The 19,328-nt window shown below is 39.9% G+C and overlaps 1 protein-coding gene across 1 annotated transcript; it reads right to left on the bottom strand.

Moving 5' to 3' along the window:
* Nucleotides 1-227: 227 nt before the first annotated feature.
* Nucleotides 228-11,514, bottom strand: LOC311075516 (sialic acid-binding Ig-like lectin 14). The gene is made up of 8 exons (XM_084103011.1): nt 11,466-11,514; nt 11,211-11,282; nt 10,612-10,974; nt 2,046-2,363; nt 1,676-1,939; nt 1,439-1,535; nt 1,227-1,278; nt 228-1,034 (listed from the first exon to the last, which is right to left on the bottom strand). Exons 1-8 carry the CDS (start codon nt 11,485-11,487, stop codon nt 822-824), a joined length of 1,401 nt encoding a protein of 466 aa, XP_083959137.1. The 5' UTR covers nt 11,488-11,514; the 3' UTR covers nt 228-821.
* Nucleotides 11,515-19,328: the final 7,814 nt, after the last annotated feature.

The following is a 19,328-nucleotide window of genomic DNA, read 5'->3' as shown; positions in this document are numbered from 1 at the left end:
ATTAAGTTGACCTAGTTCCATGTCTCAGTTTGTTCCCTTGGTTCATGATTCTGTTCAACTGTTGTCCTATATTAAATAACTCATTAGCTCCTGTATTCCTGTATTTAAGTCCTGTATTCATTCAGTTCACTGTTCGGTGTTACATAAAATACAGAAGCATTAATATAAAGTCTGTTCACTTCCACAAAACAGACCAAATAAAACACACTCTACTACCATTATTTATTAAATAATTGTCTTTATTCAAAAACCTTTTGAGCATTTCAAACTTCACAGGAAGTTCTTCAAAATTTCCATGGCTATAATGTTTTTTTTATTTTTATAAATGTTTTGTTGTTGTTGTTGTTTCTCAATATGAAATAACCTGACTGCAAAAGGTGTTTAAGATCAGCTCTGAACTAATGTGACTGAAATAAATATCTGAAATAACTAATCTGACTGAAAAATACATTTGCTCTGTCACCCTTTTACCAAAAAACAGTTTCATATTTGCTCATCTGACTAAAACATAAGCATGTACTGACATAGGTTTAGGATGATAATTAGATATATTTAGGGAGGAATGAATGCAGAAAAACTGGAACTGAGAAGTAACAGGAAAAAACAAACAAATCTAGTTTATAATTAAAGAAAACGTATGATGTGGCATTTAAACACCTGACTGGAAGACATTGGAATCACTAAGAGAAAAAAAACAATGAATGTGATGTTCAGTAATATATATAAATTAAAAAATAAAAATGTTAAATGTTTCCATTTAGCCAAGCCAATAAAGCTTACTACATAACACAATTGACTCAAGCCATTTATTCTAATGTAAACTAATCCTGGTTCATCTCCTTCCCTGGGCCTCTGACCTCGGCATATACCGTCTCTTGTCCTGAGCCCTGTACTGTGGTGATTTTGGTTTGGGGAGTGGAGAAGTCAATCTCTCCATAGTGGACTATGTCATTCTCATCCTTTGGCATCTCTAGCTCTTCACCCGACACAAAACCACCATTAGCATAAATGGTCTGCACTTGTTTTTCATGACCCTGAAAGAGCAAACATAATAAATGACTGTTTATGTGGATCCACCTTCCTCGTTTTTTGGTTTCTGTACATAATAAACCATTACTGTAAACGCATGGTATTGATATCTGCTTATTATGGCACTTCCTATTTTAAATTATTATGGTACTTCCTATTTGAAATAATGTGATCTGCTAAAAGAGTGTAAAACATACCTGATCTGAGACGGCAGTTTCCATAATAGTGGATGCCTTTACTCTTTGAGCTCTGTATTAATAGGAAATTAAGAAATTCATAAAATACACAACGTACCACCATATTGTGAACACCAGATTATATGTTTCAAAGAGAAATGACAGGTCTGAATTCATTTATTCTTAAGTCTGGTTGCTCTATTCCATACAATTCACCATCTAACTGTGCTTACCTTAGGAAAAGTGTTATCAGAAGAAATGTCAACAGAAGTGCTGAAACTCCCACTACACAGCCAATGATCAAAGACTGATCTAATGAAAAGACTGAGCCTGATTGAAAAAAATAAAGCAAAATTAGTCGGTCAACAGGCTGTGCAGATCATTTAAAAATAAAATTCAATCATAAAACTGGAGCTACCTATGATGATCATCAGGTAACGTTTAGTATCTGTACATAGAAATAAACTCACCTTCCATAATCAGCTGGATCTCTTCTGACATCTGAGTACCATGTACATTCTTTGCTTTGCAAGAGTACCAGCCTCCACTGCTCCTATTTACAGTAAAGATCAGTTGTTCTCCTAAATCCAGCTGATTGTCCTGTCCACGTTTGTGCCAGGAGAAGGTCATGTTATTTGATGGATTGGCTTTGCTTTTGCAGGTCAAAGTCACATTAGTGCCAACAGAGACTGAAGCAGATTGATTGATGGTGATGTGAGTTTCTTTTGGAGGAACTTGAGGGCAAAACAGAAACTTCTTTAGATAAACTAGATGTAATAATAGTACACATCTGAACATAATAATGCTAATGAAAGAGCAAAACTACCCTAAATCTCTTACACAGGACTTGTAGCATCACGGTGGTCTCCACAGTTGAGTCATTAGATGTTTTTCTTAGATATGTAACATTGCAGGAGATGTTCTTTCTGTGATCCATGTATGAAGCTTTGAAGGTCATGTTTGAAAACACTGACTGGGTTTTATCAGGTTTCTCCTGTAACTGTGTTGTAATGTTTGCAGATTCAGGGATGTTGGACCAGGATATTGTAGGAGGTTGTTTGGGGCAGGGGGCTTCAGCAGAGCAGCTCAGATTGACTGTTGTGTTCTCCATCACTGCTTTCAGATCAGTGGGTTTAAGGATGAGAGGTTGTGGTGAATCTACAGGGCAAAGTGAACACAGTATAAATTGCTGTTAAATTTAAGGAAAACATACAACAACATGCTACAAAAACACAATACACATATAGAGGATATAATCAGTTTTTTAAATAACCCTTGAGAAGACTATATTGAAAAAAAAAAGTTGTGATGCACAGGCAAAATACAAACCTAATTTACATGCACAAAAATATAATATTTTCACAAAAATCAAGTTATGTGCACACAATAAAATTATATATTCATAAAATACATTTCACAAATCCAAAACAATTCACAGATGTACAACTGTGTACAAAACGTTTTGAATGTTTACATTTTATGAGTTTAATATTGAATCTTGAATTGCAAATTGTCATGATTTTTTGAATCATTTTGGATTTGTGAGTATATTTTCATGGAAAGTTCGTTCACTCTACAGCCATACTGCAACGACTTTGTGGGCTTATAAAACCATATCCTGTCTACATGAATGGGGAAATCCTGAAAAATTAAAAAAATGTTTGCCACACTCACATTGAAAATTTCCTGATAATTTACTCACCCCAATGCCATCCAAGATGTTCATGTCTTTCTTTCTTCAGTGGAAAAGAAATTAATTTTTTTGAGGAAAAAATGTCAGGATTTTTCTCCACACAATGTACTTCAACGGTAACCAAATTGTTGAAGTCCAAATCAATGCAGTTTCAAAGGGCTCTGAAGTGCTTCAAATGGCTCTGCACGATCCCAGCTGAGGAATATGGTCTTATCTAGCGAAACGATCGGTCATTTTCTAAATAAAATAAAAATGTATATACTTTTTAACCACAATTGTTCGTCTTGTGCTGGTCTGCCAGGCATTGCGTAATCACGTTGGAGAGGTCACGCTGGACGTAGCGGTCTCCTCCATCTGCCTAAGGTCTTCATCTGTGTACTGTACTCCGGTTCAAAAAGGTTGGGTAGGGTGAAAAACTCCATCTCATTTTCTCCTCCAACTTCCAAATCGTCCGACATCATTGTTTTACCCTATTTGTTAAAGGGCTTTTGTATTAGTCTTCACACGTTCGCTTTGTAAACAATGGGGCGGTACTTCCGCCTACATCCAGCGTGACCTTTCCAACGTTATTACGTAATGCTTGGCACAGACCAGCACAAGACGAACAATTGTGGTTAAAAAGTATATACATTTTTATTTTATTTAGAAAATGACCGATCGTTTCGCTAGATAAGACCATATTCCTCAGCTGGGATCGTGCAGAGCCCTTTGAAGCACTTCAGAGCCCTTTGAAACTGCATTGATTTGGACTTCAACAATTTGGTTACCGTTGAAGTCCATTATGTGGAGAAAAATCCTGAAATGTTTTCCTCAAAAAACTTAATTTCTTTTCCACTGAAGAAAGAAAGACATGAACATCTTGGATGGCATTGGGGTGAGTAAATTATCAGGCAATTTTCATTTTGAGGGGAACTATTCCTTTAAATAACATATTACAAACCAGCAGCCATAAATGTGGTTTCTTTTGCTCAATGTTAAAAAAATAGACCAGCCAATGCGCATGTGCAGTCCTGAGAGTTTCTTTGGCAACCAACTTCTTTGGCTTCTAACTGTAATGACGTGATACTTCACCAATTCCCGATGGCTCTTTTATTTCGAATGCAGGACTTATTTCGCCATCTTGCTCATAGGGGTACTTGATTCCAGGTTTTTTGGAGTCGACTCTGACTCTCACCATAGGAGTTCATGGAATCGTTTCCTCAAATTCGTGTGCTTTACATCAAAACAGAGTCAGGAATAGAACAAGATAGCAGTCATTGTGTCATGGGTTGGGAGTTGCTGGTTAGTAGGCATGACGAAGATGATAAATTCAAACAGTCTTTATTTACAAACTCAAATAACTCAAGAATACAGAAACAGGCAGAAGATTTAATTAACCAAACTTCACTTTGACAAGAACCGACAAATAAACAGAATAAAGAGGAACTTGAATTCACAATGATAATGAACTAAATGCAGACAGGTGAGCTTGTTAATGAACTAATGACTGATGGGAAACTAGAACAAAGGACACAAGTAACTTAAGGGGGAAAACTAAGGGGCCGTTTACTCAACATCATTTTACACTAAAAACGGAAATTTTGTATGCGTTTTGGCCGTTCATTTACACAACAACGACATTTTGGGCCTGGAAACGCAAACTTTTGAAAACGGGTTACCGTTAAACGATGCCGTTTATCGTCTCCGTGTAAACTTCAAAAACGTGAATCTGTGAAAATTGTATTATTATGCGCATTATGTGTTCAGTCTATAGACGTTCACGTTTGGCGCGAATGCATGTAGAAGAATGCGTAAATGTGCGCATGCGCATAGTCTCTCTTTACATAGTGACATCGCCTACTACTGATCTGGCAGCATAATACAGCGTTTTTAATCGTTTTCATGGATCCGTGTGAATGGGGATAATTTTGATAATTTTTTCATCTGCACAAAGAAAAAACGTTTCCATTTTTAGTACATCGTTGTCATGTAAATGTACCCTAAAGGTCCATGAAAATGAAACTAAACACAACCAGAGAAGCCCTAATTTCCCTTTATTAAAATAACACACTTTTAGCATGACTGTCCAAATTAGTCCAATGTAGGGATGACATACCTTGAAATGATGAGTAGCCTATTAACATCGTTACCATTAATTAATTTTACAGAGGAATGAGTAAAGAAGTGAGCGATTTCAGACACAGCAATAGAATAAATGATTCCTCTGCTAGAGCTGACCTTGACTCAACTCTTTTAGATTTGACTCCTTATCAATTGCACGTTGCAATTTCTCCAATTCATAGTAATACGAGTTCACAATCTTGGTATATCTAAAGTCTTTGGAGGCACGTCTAAGCAAAATGTTTTTGGATAGTAACTTATTGTGACTCAAAACTTTATAAGGACAGTATTTATAAGGAAGCATGGAATTTGCATGTCAGTTGGTGAAATGTTACAGTCTCATAACTATTGATAATTCAACCTTTTAGACACATTTGCGCTGTAAATGAAAACAAATGCACAAGCAAAATCATGGAAAAAAATGTTCCCCTAGCTACGCTAAACAATGTGCTAACCTCAGCAAATTGCATGCTTCATTATCAACACTGTCCTCATAATGTGTTTTTAGTCACAATAACCAATAACACTTTAGAATAATGGTCCCTCATGTATGTAACTATGCAGGAAGTAATGGAGTACAAAATTAACACTTCAGCTATACTATATATGCTATAACTAATATGGATGGACCATTATTCTAAAGTGTTACGCACCATCCAAAAACATTTTAGCCTACTTTACTTAGCCTAAATGCCTATCCCTGTCTTTTTTCGCCATGCTTGATGTAAATATTTAATTTACATTCTGATCAAGTCATATTGTGCAAAAGTTGTGCAAAACCGTGCTCCTTGAGTCCTGGCTGAAAAGTACGATGGACACGTGTGGGAGTAGAGAGCTACGGAGCCCGGGAAGTCACCTATGGGAGAAAAAAAACAATCCGTGGCGACGGTTTTGCAATCCGTCCGCTCAGTTTATAAACCGTACTCACGAATTTTCAAATTGTTCCCTCGGTTTAGCAAATCGTGCCCACGGATTAATAAACCGTACCCACGAGTTTCTAATCCGCGCTCTCAGATTTGTAAACTGTGCCTTCAGTTTTTGCAATCTGTACCCACAAATTAATAAACTGTGCCCACACTTTCGCAATCCGTTCCCACGGGTTTGTAAACTTTACTCACGGATTTGTGGCTCGCCCTCATTTTAGAAGAATACCAGGAGGTACTTTGTTAACGAATCTTATTGTATATTGTTTTATTGTGTAATAAGTGGAATACATCAAATTGTCTTAACTGCATCTGCATGCTTAAAGTGATTCTCAATTGTAGTGGGTATGGGGTGGAATATTAGCCTGGAAATCCAGACCTAAATCTAAAAGATTAATGGTCTGGCATCGACTAATGATAATCGGCCAGCTCGAGGGGCGACACCAAGCATGCATTTGAAAATCTCACTGCACGCAATTGGATAACACTACGACCAATCACAACAATAAACCCCATACGCTTAGCTACCAGCGGAGCTAACTGGTAGATTAGACTCTTGCCGTATCCGGTCGGCAAAACAGCAAAAACGCCCTTCTTGCAAAGGAACGATTCGAGCGGTGTCTTCTGTTCCTGTTTTAGATAAAAAGCCAAGTCTAACTCGATCATTGTAGCGGCCAAAGCCGTTTCAAACAACTGGTATTCATCCATAGCCATCTTGCAATGTTTACTAATGACTTCGACATCACAGCGCTGTCGTCATCTGTTTAGCTCGCCTCTGGCCCACCTATATCAGATAGCCCGATGTGATTGGTGCAGCTCAGATCGAGGGGCATATTTAATGAGCATCATTATTCAACACCAGAGTAACTCGCTGAGCAATAGGCTTGTTTGAGATGAGCAAAATCTGCGCAGAACCGATCACCAGTGATCAGCGCGAGATGCATGCCGGTTAGAAATGTGTCCGAGTGCGGTCCGCCTTGCTCTGATGTCATGCTGACGTACGTCAAAAATCTCTCGCGAGCCCAAGGCGGATGTGTCGGATTCTGCAGTCGAGCGCAGTTGCTCTCCACTGACTGCGCTGATCAAAAGCATGATGGGAAACGACTTGCTGACGACACAGCTTAATGCTCATTGGCTTAAACAACCGTGATTGTTCTCTTTTAAAATATTTGATTTTAAAAGTCTGATATCATGTTTTATGTGTATAGCCTACGTTATGTGTGAATATTCCCAAACTATCTGACAGTGCGATCTCTATGGGTTAAGCATTGTAATTTTTATTTAAAAAGAAAACATATGTCTGTATTAAAGAAATGATTGATAAACATGTATTTGGAATGGAATTAAATAAGTACTTTGGGTGTCTTGTTCATATTTATTTTAATATAAAAGCAACAGAACTTAATTAGGCCTACATCCAGTTTATTAGCAACACTGCACGAGCGTGAATCCTGTAAATCCCGCGAAATCCACCTGATCTCGCAGATGTCAGATCAACTGCGAGAAGAGAGATCTGTCCGTCTCGTGTAACGCTTCACAATTCAGTTTTCAGACCATACAATGCAAATGCAAAAATGCAAAATTGAAACCAGACATTCTTTTTTTGTTGTTTTTCCAGTACATTATCAATGGATATTTGCCTTTTTCTCCCCTTTTTCAATTTTACTTTTGCTAAATTGTGACTTCAGAAACAAACATTCGAATAAATGAAATCTAACCGATTTTCTATTTTTCCATTTTTCGTCTTGTAATTTGCGCCGTGGGCGGTACCATGGGGGTGTGGCCGTGGACTAACTTTACTATCATTTCATTGATGTAACTGCTTTATTTACACTGCATGCACGTTTGAGGAGAAGTTTAAAAGACGGAACACAGGACAACATTTTTCACCCGAAGTGCCATAACTTTTATTATTAGGCTGATAGTCTACGTGTAGCCTACTAAATTATAAGGCAGTCTCGGACCGGCCATCGAGAGCAGCCGGTAAAAGTGAAATCCCGGTGGCCTGGGTATGATTTGGCACATTGCCCTGTTTGTATTGACCTTATTAATAAAAATACTACCAAGCGAAAATATAGAAAAAAAGCTTCTTTTTTTTTGTTAGGTTTTTAGCTCTCGTTTGTAATAGCCTACAATACAATAAAGATGCAGATGTTTTCACTATAGCGGGCATTGTTCGTTACCACGGCATCCACTTGAGCTTCTGTGTGCTTTAGCTCTACACCGCTTTGTGCAGGCGGGGCATGTTGTAACACTGCGTTACAATGTGCCCCTATTAGAAATATGCTATTATATTCTATACTTTTATTAATTGTATTGAGAAAACGTGAGAAAAAGGTGAATAAAGACTGACAGTCAATGTTCAGAAATTACTAATTATTTATTTGTTTTGAACTATGTTGTATAGCTGTGTTTTCAGGTGTTCGTAGTCAAAACTCAAAAATGAGTTTATAATTAATTATTAAAAATTGCCATTATTTTATATGAAAAAGTTTTTTAATTGTATTTTATTTAGAAAATATTTTAGTTTGTTTTGTATATTTTTTTTTATTAGATCAGATAACATTTTAAGCTGTCATATGTTATGTTACAATGTGCCCCACACATGTTACAATGTACCCCACCTATGGGGCATGTTGTCACATTTCACTTCCATTCTTTCGGGGTATATCAAGAAAAAAGTATATACTGTATTAATAAAACAAAAACACATAATTGTACTAGACATGTGGGAAATTAATGTTGGAAAAAATAAATACTCTGAACCATAAGTGGATTTACACAAACTGAGAAAGTCAAAAAGCGTTACTTTGTGCCCCGCTCTCCCCCTCTCGACTACATTTCAGGCGAGGCTAGGCGCATCTCAAATAAGCCTAAATTCAACTTGTGCTCTCGCGAGAACTCTGGATTACCAGGGTAGTGGAATATACGATTTAATGACGTGCATCAAAATCTTTTGTTTATTTGTGCTAATCTTAGCACTTTATTATTATTGTCTAACCTGTATCATGACTGATATTATTATTATTATTATTATTTGAGTTTATAACTATAAATGAGTTCACTTAAGACAGTAATATGTTTATCATAAAATAATTTATGAATGCTTTATTTTTAAGCAAAAATTATGCAAAAGATGTAGGCTTATTTTATCCAAAACTGTAAAAGGTTAGGTTATAGCCTATAAAAATAAAGCATTGCTAAAAAAATTTTTTTGGTTTTAAAAGTGTTAGTAAAAAAAAATAAAAAATAAATAAATATATATATATATATATATATATATATATATATATATATATATATATATATATATATACACACACACTACCGGTCAAAAGTTTTAGATCGGTAAGATTTTTAATGTTTTTCAAATAAGTATCTTCTGCTCACCAAGGCTGCATTTATTTGATTAAAAATACAAACAAAAACAGTCATATTGTTAAATTTTATTACAATTTAAAACAGCTGTTTTCTATGTGAATATATAGTTAAGTGTAATTAATTCCTGTGATCAAAGCTGAATTTTCAGCATCATTACTCCAGTCTTCAGTGTCACATGATCCTTCAGAAATCATTCTAACATGATGATTTGATGCTCAAGAAACATTTATGATTATTATCAATGTTGAAAATGTTGAAATTATTTCATGATGCTATGATGAATAGAAAGTTCAAAAGAACAGCATTTATCTGAAATCTAAAGCTTTTGTAACATTAAACACTACCCTTAAAAAGTTTGGGGTCAGTAAGAATTTTTATTTTATTTTTGGGGGAAAGAAATAAAATAAATCAATACTTTTATTCATCAAGGATGAGTTAAACTGATCAAAAGTGACAGTAAAGACATTTATAAAGTTAGAAAATATTCTATTTTAAATAAATGCTGTTCTTTTGAACTTTCTATTCATCAAAGAATTTTGAAAAAAAATTGTACACTGTTTTCAACATTGAAAATAATAATGAATGTTTTTTGAAACATCTGTTTTTTGAAACATCAAACATTTCTGAAGGATCATGTGCCACTGAAGACTGGAGTAATGATGCTGAAAATTCAGCCTTCATCTGAGGAATAAATTACATTTTAAAATATATAAAAATAGAAAACAGTCACTTTAAATTGTCATAATATTTCACAATATTACTGGGTTTTTTTTATTATTGTTTTTTATCAAATAAATGCAGCCTTGGTGAGCAGAAGAGACTTCTTTTAAAAACCTAAAAAAATCTTATCAATCTAAAACTTTTGACCAGTAGTGTGTATATATATATATATATATATATATATATATATATATATATATATATATATATATATATACGGCCCTGGGCGGAATACCTCCTAAATAAAATAGCCAATCGCTGATCGGTAAAGTCATTGCGTCTCTAGAAACCTGAGACTCGCTTAGGAAAGCGCATGTGGTGTGGCTGGTCTAGCCTAAAAAAAATAGGCTTTTTAATGCTATTTGAGCATAAGAAACAACATGGGATTTTGTTGCGGATTTGAAGATTTCAGGATTCTCCCATTCAAATAGATAGGATTTGATCTTGGATGCTCTAAATAGGCTATTTGTTATATATTGAAATAATTAAATAGGCCTACTCAGGGCCTTCACAATCACGAATCATAATCAGGAAGTTATTTTAAAATGTCAAAACAGATTAATATAGTTTATAGTGGAGCCCCACTTACCAGAAACAGAAATCTTGATGGGATCCAAATATGAGTATTTCCAATCCTGTGGCTTTATTTCCACCCTGAAGTAATAACTGTCTGAATGATTGTTCATGACATCATAGAAAACTGTGGTACATTCACGCTGACTAAGATTTCCAGTTATCTCTATACGACTGAATCCTTTGCTGATGTTTGTTCTTCCATTATAAACTACCAAAGCCCATGGTTCGGGATAAGGATCATTCTTTATCCAGAAGCCAAATATACTTTCTGCATTCTTCAGTATGGTCTCTGGCACTTCAAATGTACAAGGTATCTGCACACAAGAGCCGCTCAGTGCTGTTATACTGCCAGGCATTTTTGCTTTATATACTGTTTCTGAAAACAGAACAGCAATATAAACATACAAACACATTAAAATATCTTGTTTTGCAAAATGAGTGTAATACAGGGTACAAACATTATAGCTAAATTTTCTTACAAAATACACAATTTCTGAAAAGAAAGTAGCCTAACAAACATACATAGACACTTTAAAATATTGTACATAATAACTGTAATACAAAATGTTTTTAATTATTTTCATTTTAGTTGTACAACAATAGCTGTCTCACCTGAAGATACCAGTACAAGTTCATTGGTGAAGAACAGAAAAACCATGAAAGGAAAGACAGACATCTCAAGTGCTGTAGGTACAAACACGAAAACACGAGTTTCCAATCTACAAAAATGCTTCACACAGATGTCACTTTTTCTTTTGACTCTTAAAAAGGTATATTTTCTAAATTATATTTTAATGTGAATCATTTTTAATTGGATAGTCTGAAATGTGCTTAAAGAGAGACAACAAAATGATAGAGAAGCCTCACCTCCAGCAGTACAGTCCGTCATTCATTCAGAGTAAAACAGAAGTCCAGCACAATTTCCTCAAAGGATTCTGTGATATGACTACTAGTTTTCAGACAAGAGTAATGATGCAGAGGTTAACTATTTCCAGGAGTCCCCAATGTGTACTTTCAACAGGTGAAGCATTTAATATTACCAGAATAAAATAAACCGAATGTCCAAGTCTGTAAAACATGCAAATAGACTATCAAATGACTTTTTACATTTAAATACTTTCTGTACTTTGTCACTAGAATATCATATAACAGTTGTTTTGTCTGTATTAAAGAACAGTCTATTGTACTTCCTCATGCAAACTTATCAACCCATCAGCAAAGAACAGAGAAGCTTTAGTACAGAGTTAATAATTACTGTTCTGAAATAATAGTGTATTTTATCACAGTGGTTAGTATGGAAGCTTGAAATAAAGATATAAACTATGACGATATAAACCTTTCTCGCAATTCTGACTTTATAACACGCAATTGTGACTTCATATGTAATTCTGAGAAAAAAGAATAACGAGATTTACAGTGGTGGTCAGAATTATTGGCACCTCTGGTAAACATGATCAAAAATGGCTGTAAAAAAAATAAATCTGCATTGTTTATCCTTTTGATCTTTCATTCAAAAAATCTGCAAAAATCTAACCTTTCATTGAAGTAAAAGAATTGAAAGTGGGGAGGAAATCACATTATGTAATAAATGTTTTTCTCCAAAACACGTCGGCCACAATTATTGGCACCCCTAGAATTTTTTTACCAATAAAATATCTCTGAAGTATATTCCCACTAATATTTACCATTATTTAGCACACCAGGGTGACTAGGAACATGAAATTGTCCAGCTATGACTTCTTGTTTCACAGGAATTTAAGTATGATGAATACACAAAGGCCAAATTCCCTTAATCATCCATCACAATGAGTAAAACCAAAGAATATAGTTCTGATGTGCATCAAAAGATTGTTGAGCATCACAAAATAAAAAGTGGCGGTAAGAAAATAGCTAAAGAATTGAAAATCCCCATTTTAGAAGAATAGAAGAATAGAATAGAATATTTATTTGTCATTGTAACTGGTACAACGAAATTAAGTACAGTCCTTGTCAAGTGCCAAACATCTAAAAATACAAAAATACTACTACTACATTAATACTAAAAACACATAGGAGACACACTCATGCAGACATCCACATTTAAAAACAGGGCACATGGCCCTAGTTTTGACACAGATCAGTGGTGGGGACTATAATTTAGCAGCATTATTTAATGCACTTATGGCTGTTGGATAAAAGCTGTTTTGTAGTCTATTTGTTCTTGTTTTCATGGACCTATATCTCCTGCCTGACGGCAATAGTCTGAACAGTGTGTGACCGGGGTGTGATGAGTCCTGTATGATGGTTTTGGCCTTTTTGATGCAGCGGGAGCTGTGAAGTTCTTCCATAGAGGGGAGGGGGCAACCAGTGATTTTCTGTGCTGCCTTTATGACACCCTGGAGCTTTTTCCTCTGTGCCACAGTGCAGCTTGGAAACCACACACAGAGACAGTATGACAGGATGCTCTCAATTAAGCAGCGATAGAAGGACACCAGCAGTTTTTTGGGGATGTTGTTCCTCCTGAGAACTCTTAGAAAGTAGAGTCTCTGCTGGGTCTTCTTCACTAGCTCAGTGGTGTGGATGGCACAGGTCAGGTCCTCCATGATGTTGACTCCCAGGAAGCGGAAGTCAGAAACCCTCTCTACACAGGTTCCGCCTATGAACAGTGGCTGGATTACCGTTTTCTTCCTCCTGAAGTCCACAATGAGTTCCTTGGTCTTTAATGTATTGAGGAGCAAGTTGTTAACTTTGCACCACCCCACCAATTTCTCCACCTCGTCTCTGTAATTGGACTCATCCCCCCTTGTGATGAGCCCCACTACTGTGGTATCATCAGCAAATTTGACAAAGGTGTTGCTCTGATGAGCAGGGGTGCAGTCGTGGGTGTAGAGGGTATAGAGCAGGGGACTCAGCACACAGCCCTGCGGGGAGCCAGTGCTGAGGCTGAGGGCCGTGGATGTATGGGGGCCCATTCTTACCCTCTGAGTGCGGTCTGACAGAAAGTCCTTAATCCATAGGCAGGTGGAGTGTGGTATTCCACTGTTGGACAGTTTGGACACCAGTCTGTGGGGGAGGATAGTATTAAAAGCAGAGCTAAAGTCTATGAAAAGTAACCGGGCATAGCTCCCCGGCTGCTCCAGGTGGGACAGTGCAGCATGGAGGGCTGTAGCCACGGCATCCTCAGTCGATCTGTTCGCCCTGTAAGCAAACTGGTGTGGGTCAAAGGTAGGAGGATAAAAAGACATGATGTGACTACGGACCAGTTTCTCAAAGCACTTCATCACCACGGGTGAGTGCTACTGGCCGGTAGTCGTTGAGAGTGGTTATATTTGTTTTTTTGGCCAGGGGGACAATGATGGAGGACTTCAGGCAGGATGGGACAGTGAGCTGGGAGAGTGACTGGTTGAAGATCTTAGTAAAGACCCCCACCAGCTGGTCCGCACAGTCCTTTAATACGCGTCCGCAGATGCCATCAGGGCCGGCTGCTTTCCGCGTGGTGATGTGCTGGATTCCCTGCCACACCTGCCTGCTGTTGTTGCTGTCCAAGTGGTCCTCGATCCTCCTCCTGTAGTCAGACTTGGCCTTTCGGATGCCCCTCTTCAGATTAGTACGTGCTGCACTGTAGAGAGACTCGTCACCTGATCTGAAAGCAGTGTTCCTCGCCTTTAACAGATGCTGGACCTCCCTAGACATCCAGGGCTTCTGGTTGGGGTAGACCTGGATGTGTTTGTCTACTGTGACAATGTCTATGCAGAATTTAATGTAACACAGAACACTGTCTGTAAACATATCCAGATCTGGGTGTTCAAAAGTGTCCCAACAGGTCCTGTCAAAGCAGTCCTGCAGCTGCTGGGATGCTCCATCAGGCCATGTTTTAATAGTCTTTGTGATGATAGGAGTGGTTTTCCTAATGGGGGTGTATGCCGGGACTGACAGCAGTGACAGGTGGTCAGACTGGGCCAGGTGTGGTAATGGATTGACCTTGTAGCCCTGCTTGATGTTTGAGTAGACCTTGTCCAATGTATTAGCTCCTCTGGTTGCACACTTTACGTGCTGATGGAATTTTGGGAGCACTGCTTTTAATTCTGCGTGGTTGAAATCCCCCGCAACAATACACACTGCATCAGGATACCTACTCTGCTGATTGCTAACGCTGCCACTTAAAAGTATGAGAGCTGAGTTAGCGTTAGCATCGGGCGGAATATAAACAGCAGTAATCAGGACAACAGTAAACTCTCTAGGGAGATAAATTGGACGACATTTGATAGTCACATACTCCAAATCTGGGGAGCAATGTCTGTCCAATATCACTGTGTTAGTACACCAGCAGTTGTTGACATACACACACAGCCCCCCTCCTCTGCTCTTACCAGAGTTACTTGTCCTGTCCTGGCGCTGTGCTGTGTAGCCTGCTAGCTGGATAGCTAAGTCCGGGATGAGTGAGTGGAGCCAGGTTTCCGTGATCAACAGGATGCAACTGTTCTTGATGGCATTATTTGTTGCAACCTGAAGCCTCAGTTCATCCATTTTATTAACAAGTGATCTTGCATTGGAGAGGAAGATGCTGGGAAGCGGTGGTTTGTGTGGCTTCCTTCGTAGCCTTGCTAGCGCACCGGCCCTGCAGCCCCGCTTTTGTTTCCTCTCTTTGCGCCGCCTTCTCCGCCTGCCCGCTGGGATGATAATCCACGGAGAACCAGGGCACCTCGCGATATCCGGAGGAATGTTGTGTGAGCGGTGAAAATCAGTGGAAATGCTCTGTTTGCTACAAATGCCAAACTTCCATAGATCATGTCGGCTGTAAGTGTTGTTTGTACAATAAAAAGACTGGATACAGAACACTATACACACAAACATTCGTAAAAAGTACCAACAGGGAAAGCACTGAGCCGCTGCAACTGTGTGCGCCGCCATCTTGGATTTTGACCATCAGGGCAATAATTAAGAAGTTCCAATCAACTAAAGATGTTACGAATCTGCCAGGAAGAGGACGTGTCTATGTTGTCTTAAAGCACGGTGAGGAGAAAAGTTTGAGTGGCCAAAGACTCTCCAAGGATCACAGATGGACTATTTCAACTTTCTTTGTAGTGATTTCATAATTACCCAAAGAATCACTCAACTACAAGATTGAACTGATTAGATAGTTTTATTTATTTTCATTTGTCATTCTTTTTCTATTGATTAAGTCTTTCTTTACAGACCATCTGTGCGGATACAGCTTTCATTTGTTGAACTGGTTTCATTTCAATTCATTTTCATATAAATGCATTGTTCTGTTTATTTCTTCTGTTTCCTAAATTGATATAAAGGTCTAAAAAGTTAATTTATCTCTTTATTGTTTGTGGCTACACACTGAGAAACATATTAAGATATATATTTTTTGCAGCATTAAGTTCTTAGTTGGTGGGCCCCTCCTATTATTCAGATATATATAGCTGCATGCCACTAAAGTGGACAGTGGTTATAACTGAGCACAAAATGAAGCTTCTGCCATGACTGTCCCAGTCCCCTAAACTGAACCCTATAGAAAATGAGTGGGATGAACTGAACAGAAGCACCACCAACATGAACTTGTGAATCTGAAGGATCTGGAGAGATTCTGTATGGAGGAATGGTCTCTGATCTCTTGTCAGTTATTCTCCAAACTCATCAGGCATTATAGAAGAAAACGGTTAATAACGTAACCTCGGTTCTCTCTAGAGAGGGAACGAGTGTTGCGTAAGTTTAGCTTACGCTACGGGAAAACTCCTTTTCTCGAGAATACTGAAGCAAAAATTATCCTTAATTTTTAGAATGTAAAACGCATTTGCTGCAGCAGGCAGACATAGGCGAGTCAGCTCGCGCGCCTATTGGCTGCTCTGCGGCAACTGCTGCAACCTATCAGTGCGTCTTGGCATGACTCCAGCGCCAATGGGAAGCCTTCCCGCGCTGTCGTCATAGCCCGCCAAAATGGGGTGTGGCTAACCTATAAAACCCCCTCGCACAGGTTGCACAAGTGATTTCAGTCGACTAGAAGCGAAACCAAGTGCAGCACAAGCACGGCAGGCTACGCAACACTCGTTCCCTCTCTAGAGAGAACCGAGGTTACGTCAGTAACCGAGTGTCGTTCTCTTACGAGAGTACTCTCGTGTTGCGTAAGTATAGCTTACGCTACGGGAACCCTATGTAAAGCGCCGTGCGTGCTGAATTTCAAACACTTATATCCCAAGGGCAGTAGCCCGGGGCTCATGCAAAGTGAAGTGATCGCAACGGCATAATAGGGCGGGACGACTCGGTGTTATGAGATAAGTGCATAAACATATATCTATACAGTTAAGGCAGTATGACCACCTTAAACTGCATAGGCCACAGGACCTGCAGCGTATCAACAGTCTAATCAAACTGAGTTGGGTAGACACTGTTAATATATCATCATCAGACTGAGAGCAGTCTGGCCTGTAAGGCGGGTACTTCCAGGTTATAAAACCTTACAAATGTAGACAGCGAGGCCCAGCCTGCTGCCATACAAATGTCATGGATTGAAACCCCACTTGACCATGCCCACAATGAGGCCATACCTCTAGTCGAGTGGGCCCTCACCCCCAAGGGGCAGTTCAGACCCTTGGATGCATAAGCTGACGCAAGCGTCCACTATCCATCTGGACAGGGTCTGTTTCGAGATGGCTAGCCCTTTGATGCGGCCACCGAACGAAACGAAAAGCTGCTCCGTTTGCCTAAAAATGGCGGAGCGCTCTACATAAATCCTTAATGCCCTCACCGGGCAGAGAAGGTTAACCCCTGCCTCACTATTAGAAATAGGGAGGGCCGAGAGGGAGATAATTTGCGCTCTGAAGGGAGTCGCAAGCACTTTTGGGACGTAGCCGTGTCTTGGTTTGAGGATGACTTTAGAGTCATTAGGCCCAAATTCGTAGCGCTTACTGAAAGCGCGTGCAGGTCGCCCACCCGCCACATACACTTTGAGCGTGGAAGGGGTTCTCCCGCTGTCCAACAGCTCTTGTAGGAAAGAAAGAACCACCGTTACCTCACCTTTTAGCGGGTTTAAATCATGAGCTGAGCACCAATCAGCGAACACTGACCATTTAGACGTGTAAAGCCGTCTAGTAGACGGGGCTCTAGCCTCTGTGATCGTGTTCAGCACTCCCTCCGGGAGGTGCAATGGTGATAGTTGATTGCCCATACATGTAGAGCCTACAGCTCGGGGTATGGGTGCCAAATCGCGCCCTGGGCCTGAGACAGCAGGTCCTTTCTCAGCGGAATCGGCCATGGGGCCGCGCTCCCTAGTTCCATCAGTTCTGGGAACCAGACTTGATTCTCCCATAGCGGAGCTATGAGGAGTATCGAGCATTTGCTCTCCCTGACTCGCTTGATTACCTGTGGTAACAAGGCGACCGGGGGAAACGCATAGAGAGGGCGTCTGGGCCAGCGCATTCCTTTCTTTTGAGAAGAACATTGGGCAGTGAGCGTTGGTTTGCGACGCGAACAGGTCTACCTCTGCTTTGCCGAAAATGTCCCAGATATTTCGCACCGTAAGGGGGTGCAGGGACCACTCTCCTGGGGAGAGTTTTGCCCTGGATAACATATCCGGGCCCACGTTCAGGACGCCCGGCACATGCGCCGCTCTCAGCGAGCGCAGATTGTGCTGGCTCCATATGAGGAGGCGTTTTGCTATTGCAAGCAGGCTCCGGGACCTGAGACCACCCTGGCGATTTATGTAGGACACCACCGACGTGTTGTCTGTCCTGACTAGAACGTGGTGGTTCCTTAGCGCATGGAGGAAGAACTGAAGGGCATTCTCGACCGCTTTCATCTCTAGACAGTTTATGTGGAGACGCTTCTCCGCGTCTGACCACAGGCCCATAGAAGGTCTCCCTTCGTATAGGGCGCCCCAACCCGCGTTGGAAGCATCTGTCGAGACCACTTTTATTCGTGAGGCGATGCCCAGGTTCACGCCGGACTGGTACTAGCCGGCTCTCATCCACGGTTTCAGAGCGGAAACGCATGTCTGATTCACCATGAGACGGAGCAGGCCTGAGGTCCATGCTCGCGCTGGTACTCGCCGTCTCAACCATAGTTGAAAAGGGTGCATATTCAGCAAACCCAGCTGCAGTATTGTCGAAGCTGAGGCCATGAGACCCATCATCCTCTGGAACACTCTGAGGGGGAGATTTTTCCCCACAGTGAATGTCGCTGCCAGGCGCTGTATCACTGCCGCGCGTTCCTGTGTCAGGCGCGCTCCCATAGAGCTGGAGTCCAGTTCTATCCACAGAAAGGAAATTTTCTGGCTGGGGAGTAGAATGCTTTTGGTCCAGTTGACTCTGAGACCCATCTGTTCGAGATGGGTCAGCAGTAGTGTTTTGTGTAACACCAATTCCTCTTTTGACAGTGCTATAATTAGCCAGTCGTCCAGATAGTTCAGGACTCTCACGCCCCTTCGTCTGAGGGGCGCGAGCGCCGTGTCCATGCACTTCGTAAATGTACGAGGTGCCAAAGACAGGCCGAAGGGAAGGACGGTGTACTGATAAGCCTGGCCCTCGAAGGCGAATCTCAAGAACGGCCTGTGACGGGCTGCTATTTGGATCTGAAAATAAGCGTCCTTCAGATCCACTGATATAAACCAGTCCCCGGGTCGAATTCGAGCGAGAATTTGTCTGGTTGTAATCATTTTGAACGAACGCTTCATCAACGCTTTGTTCAAGTGTCTGAGATCTAGTATAGGGCGGAGCCCGCCGTCCTTCTTTGGTACTAAGAAGTAAC

Source organism: Abramis brama (assembly GCF_963993115.1).
Source record: "Abramis brama genome assembly, chromosome: 24".
Classification (NCBI taxonomy): Eukaryota; Metazoa; Chordata; class Actinopteri; order Cypriniformes; family Leuciscidae; genus Abramis; species Abramis brama.
Note: the sequence above shows the minus strand (reverse complement) of the source record. Positions and strands in the feature narration are given on the sequence as shown.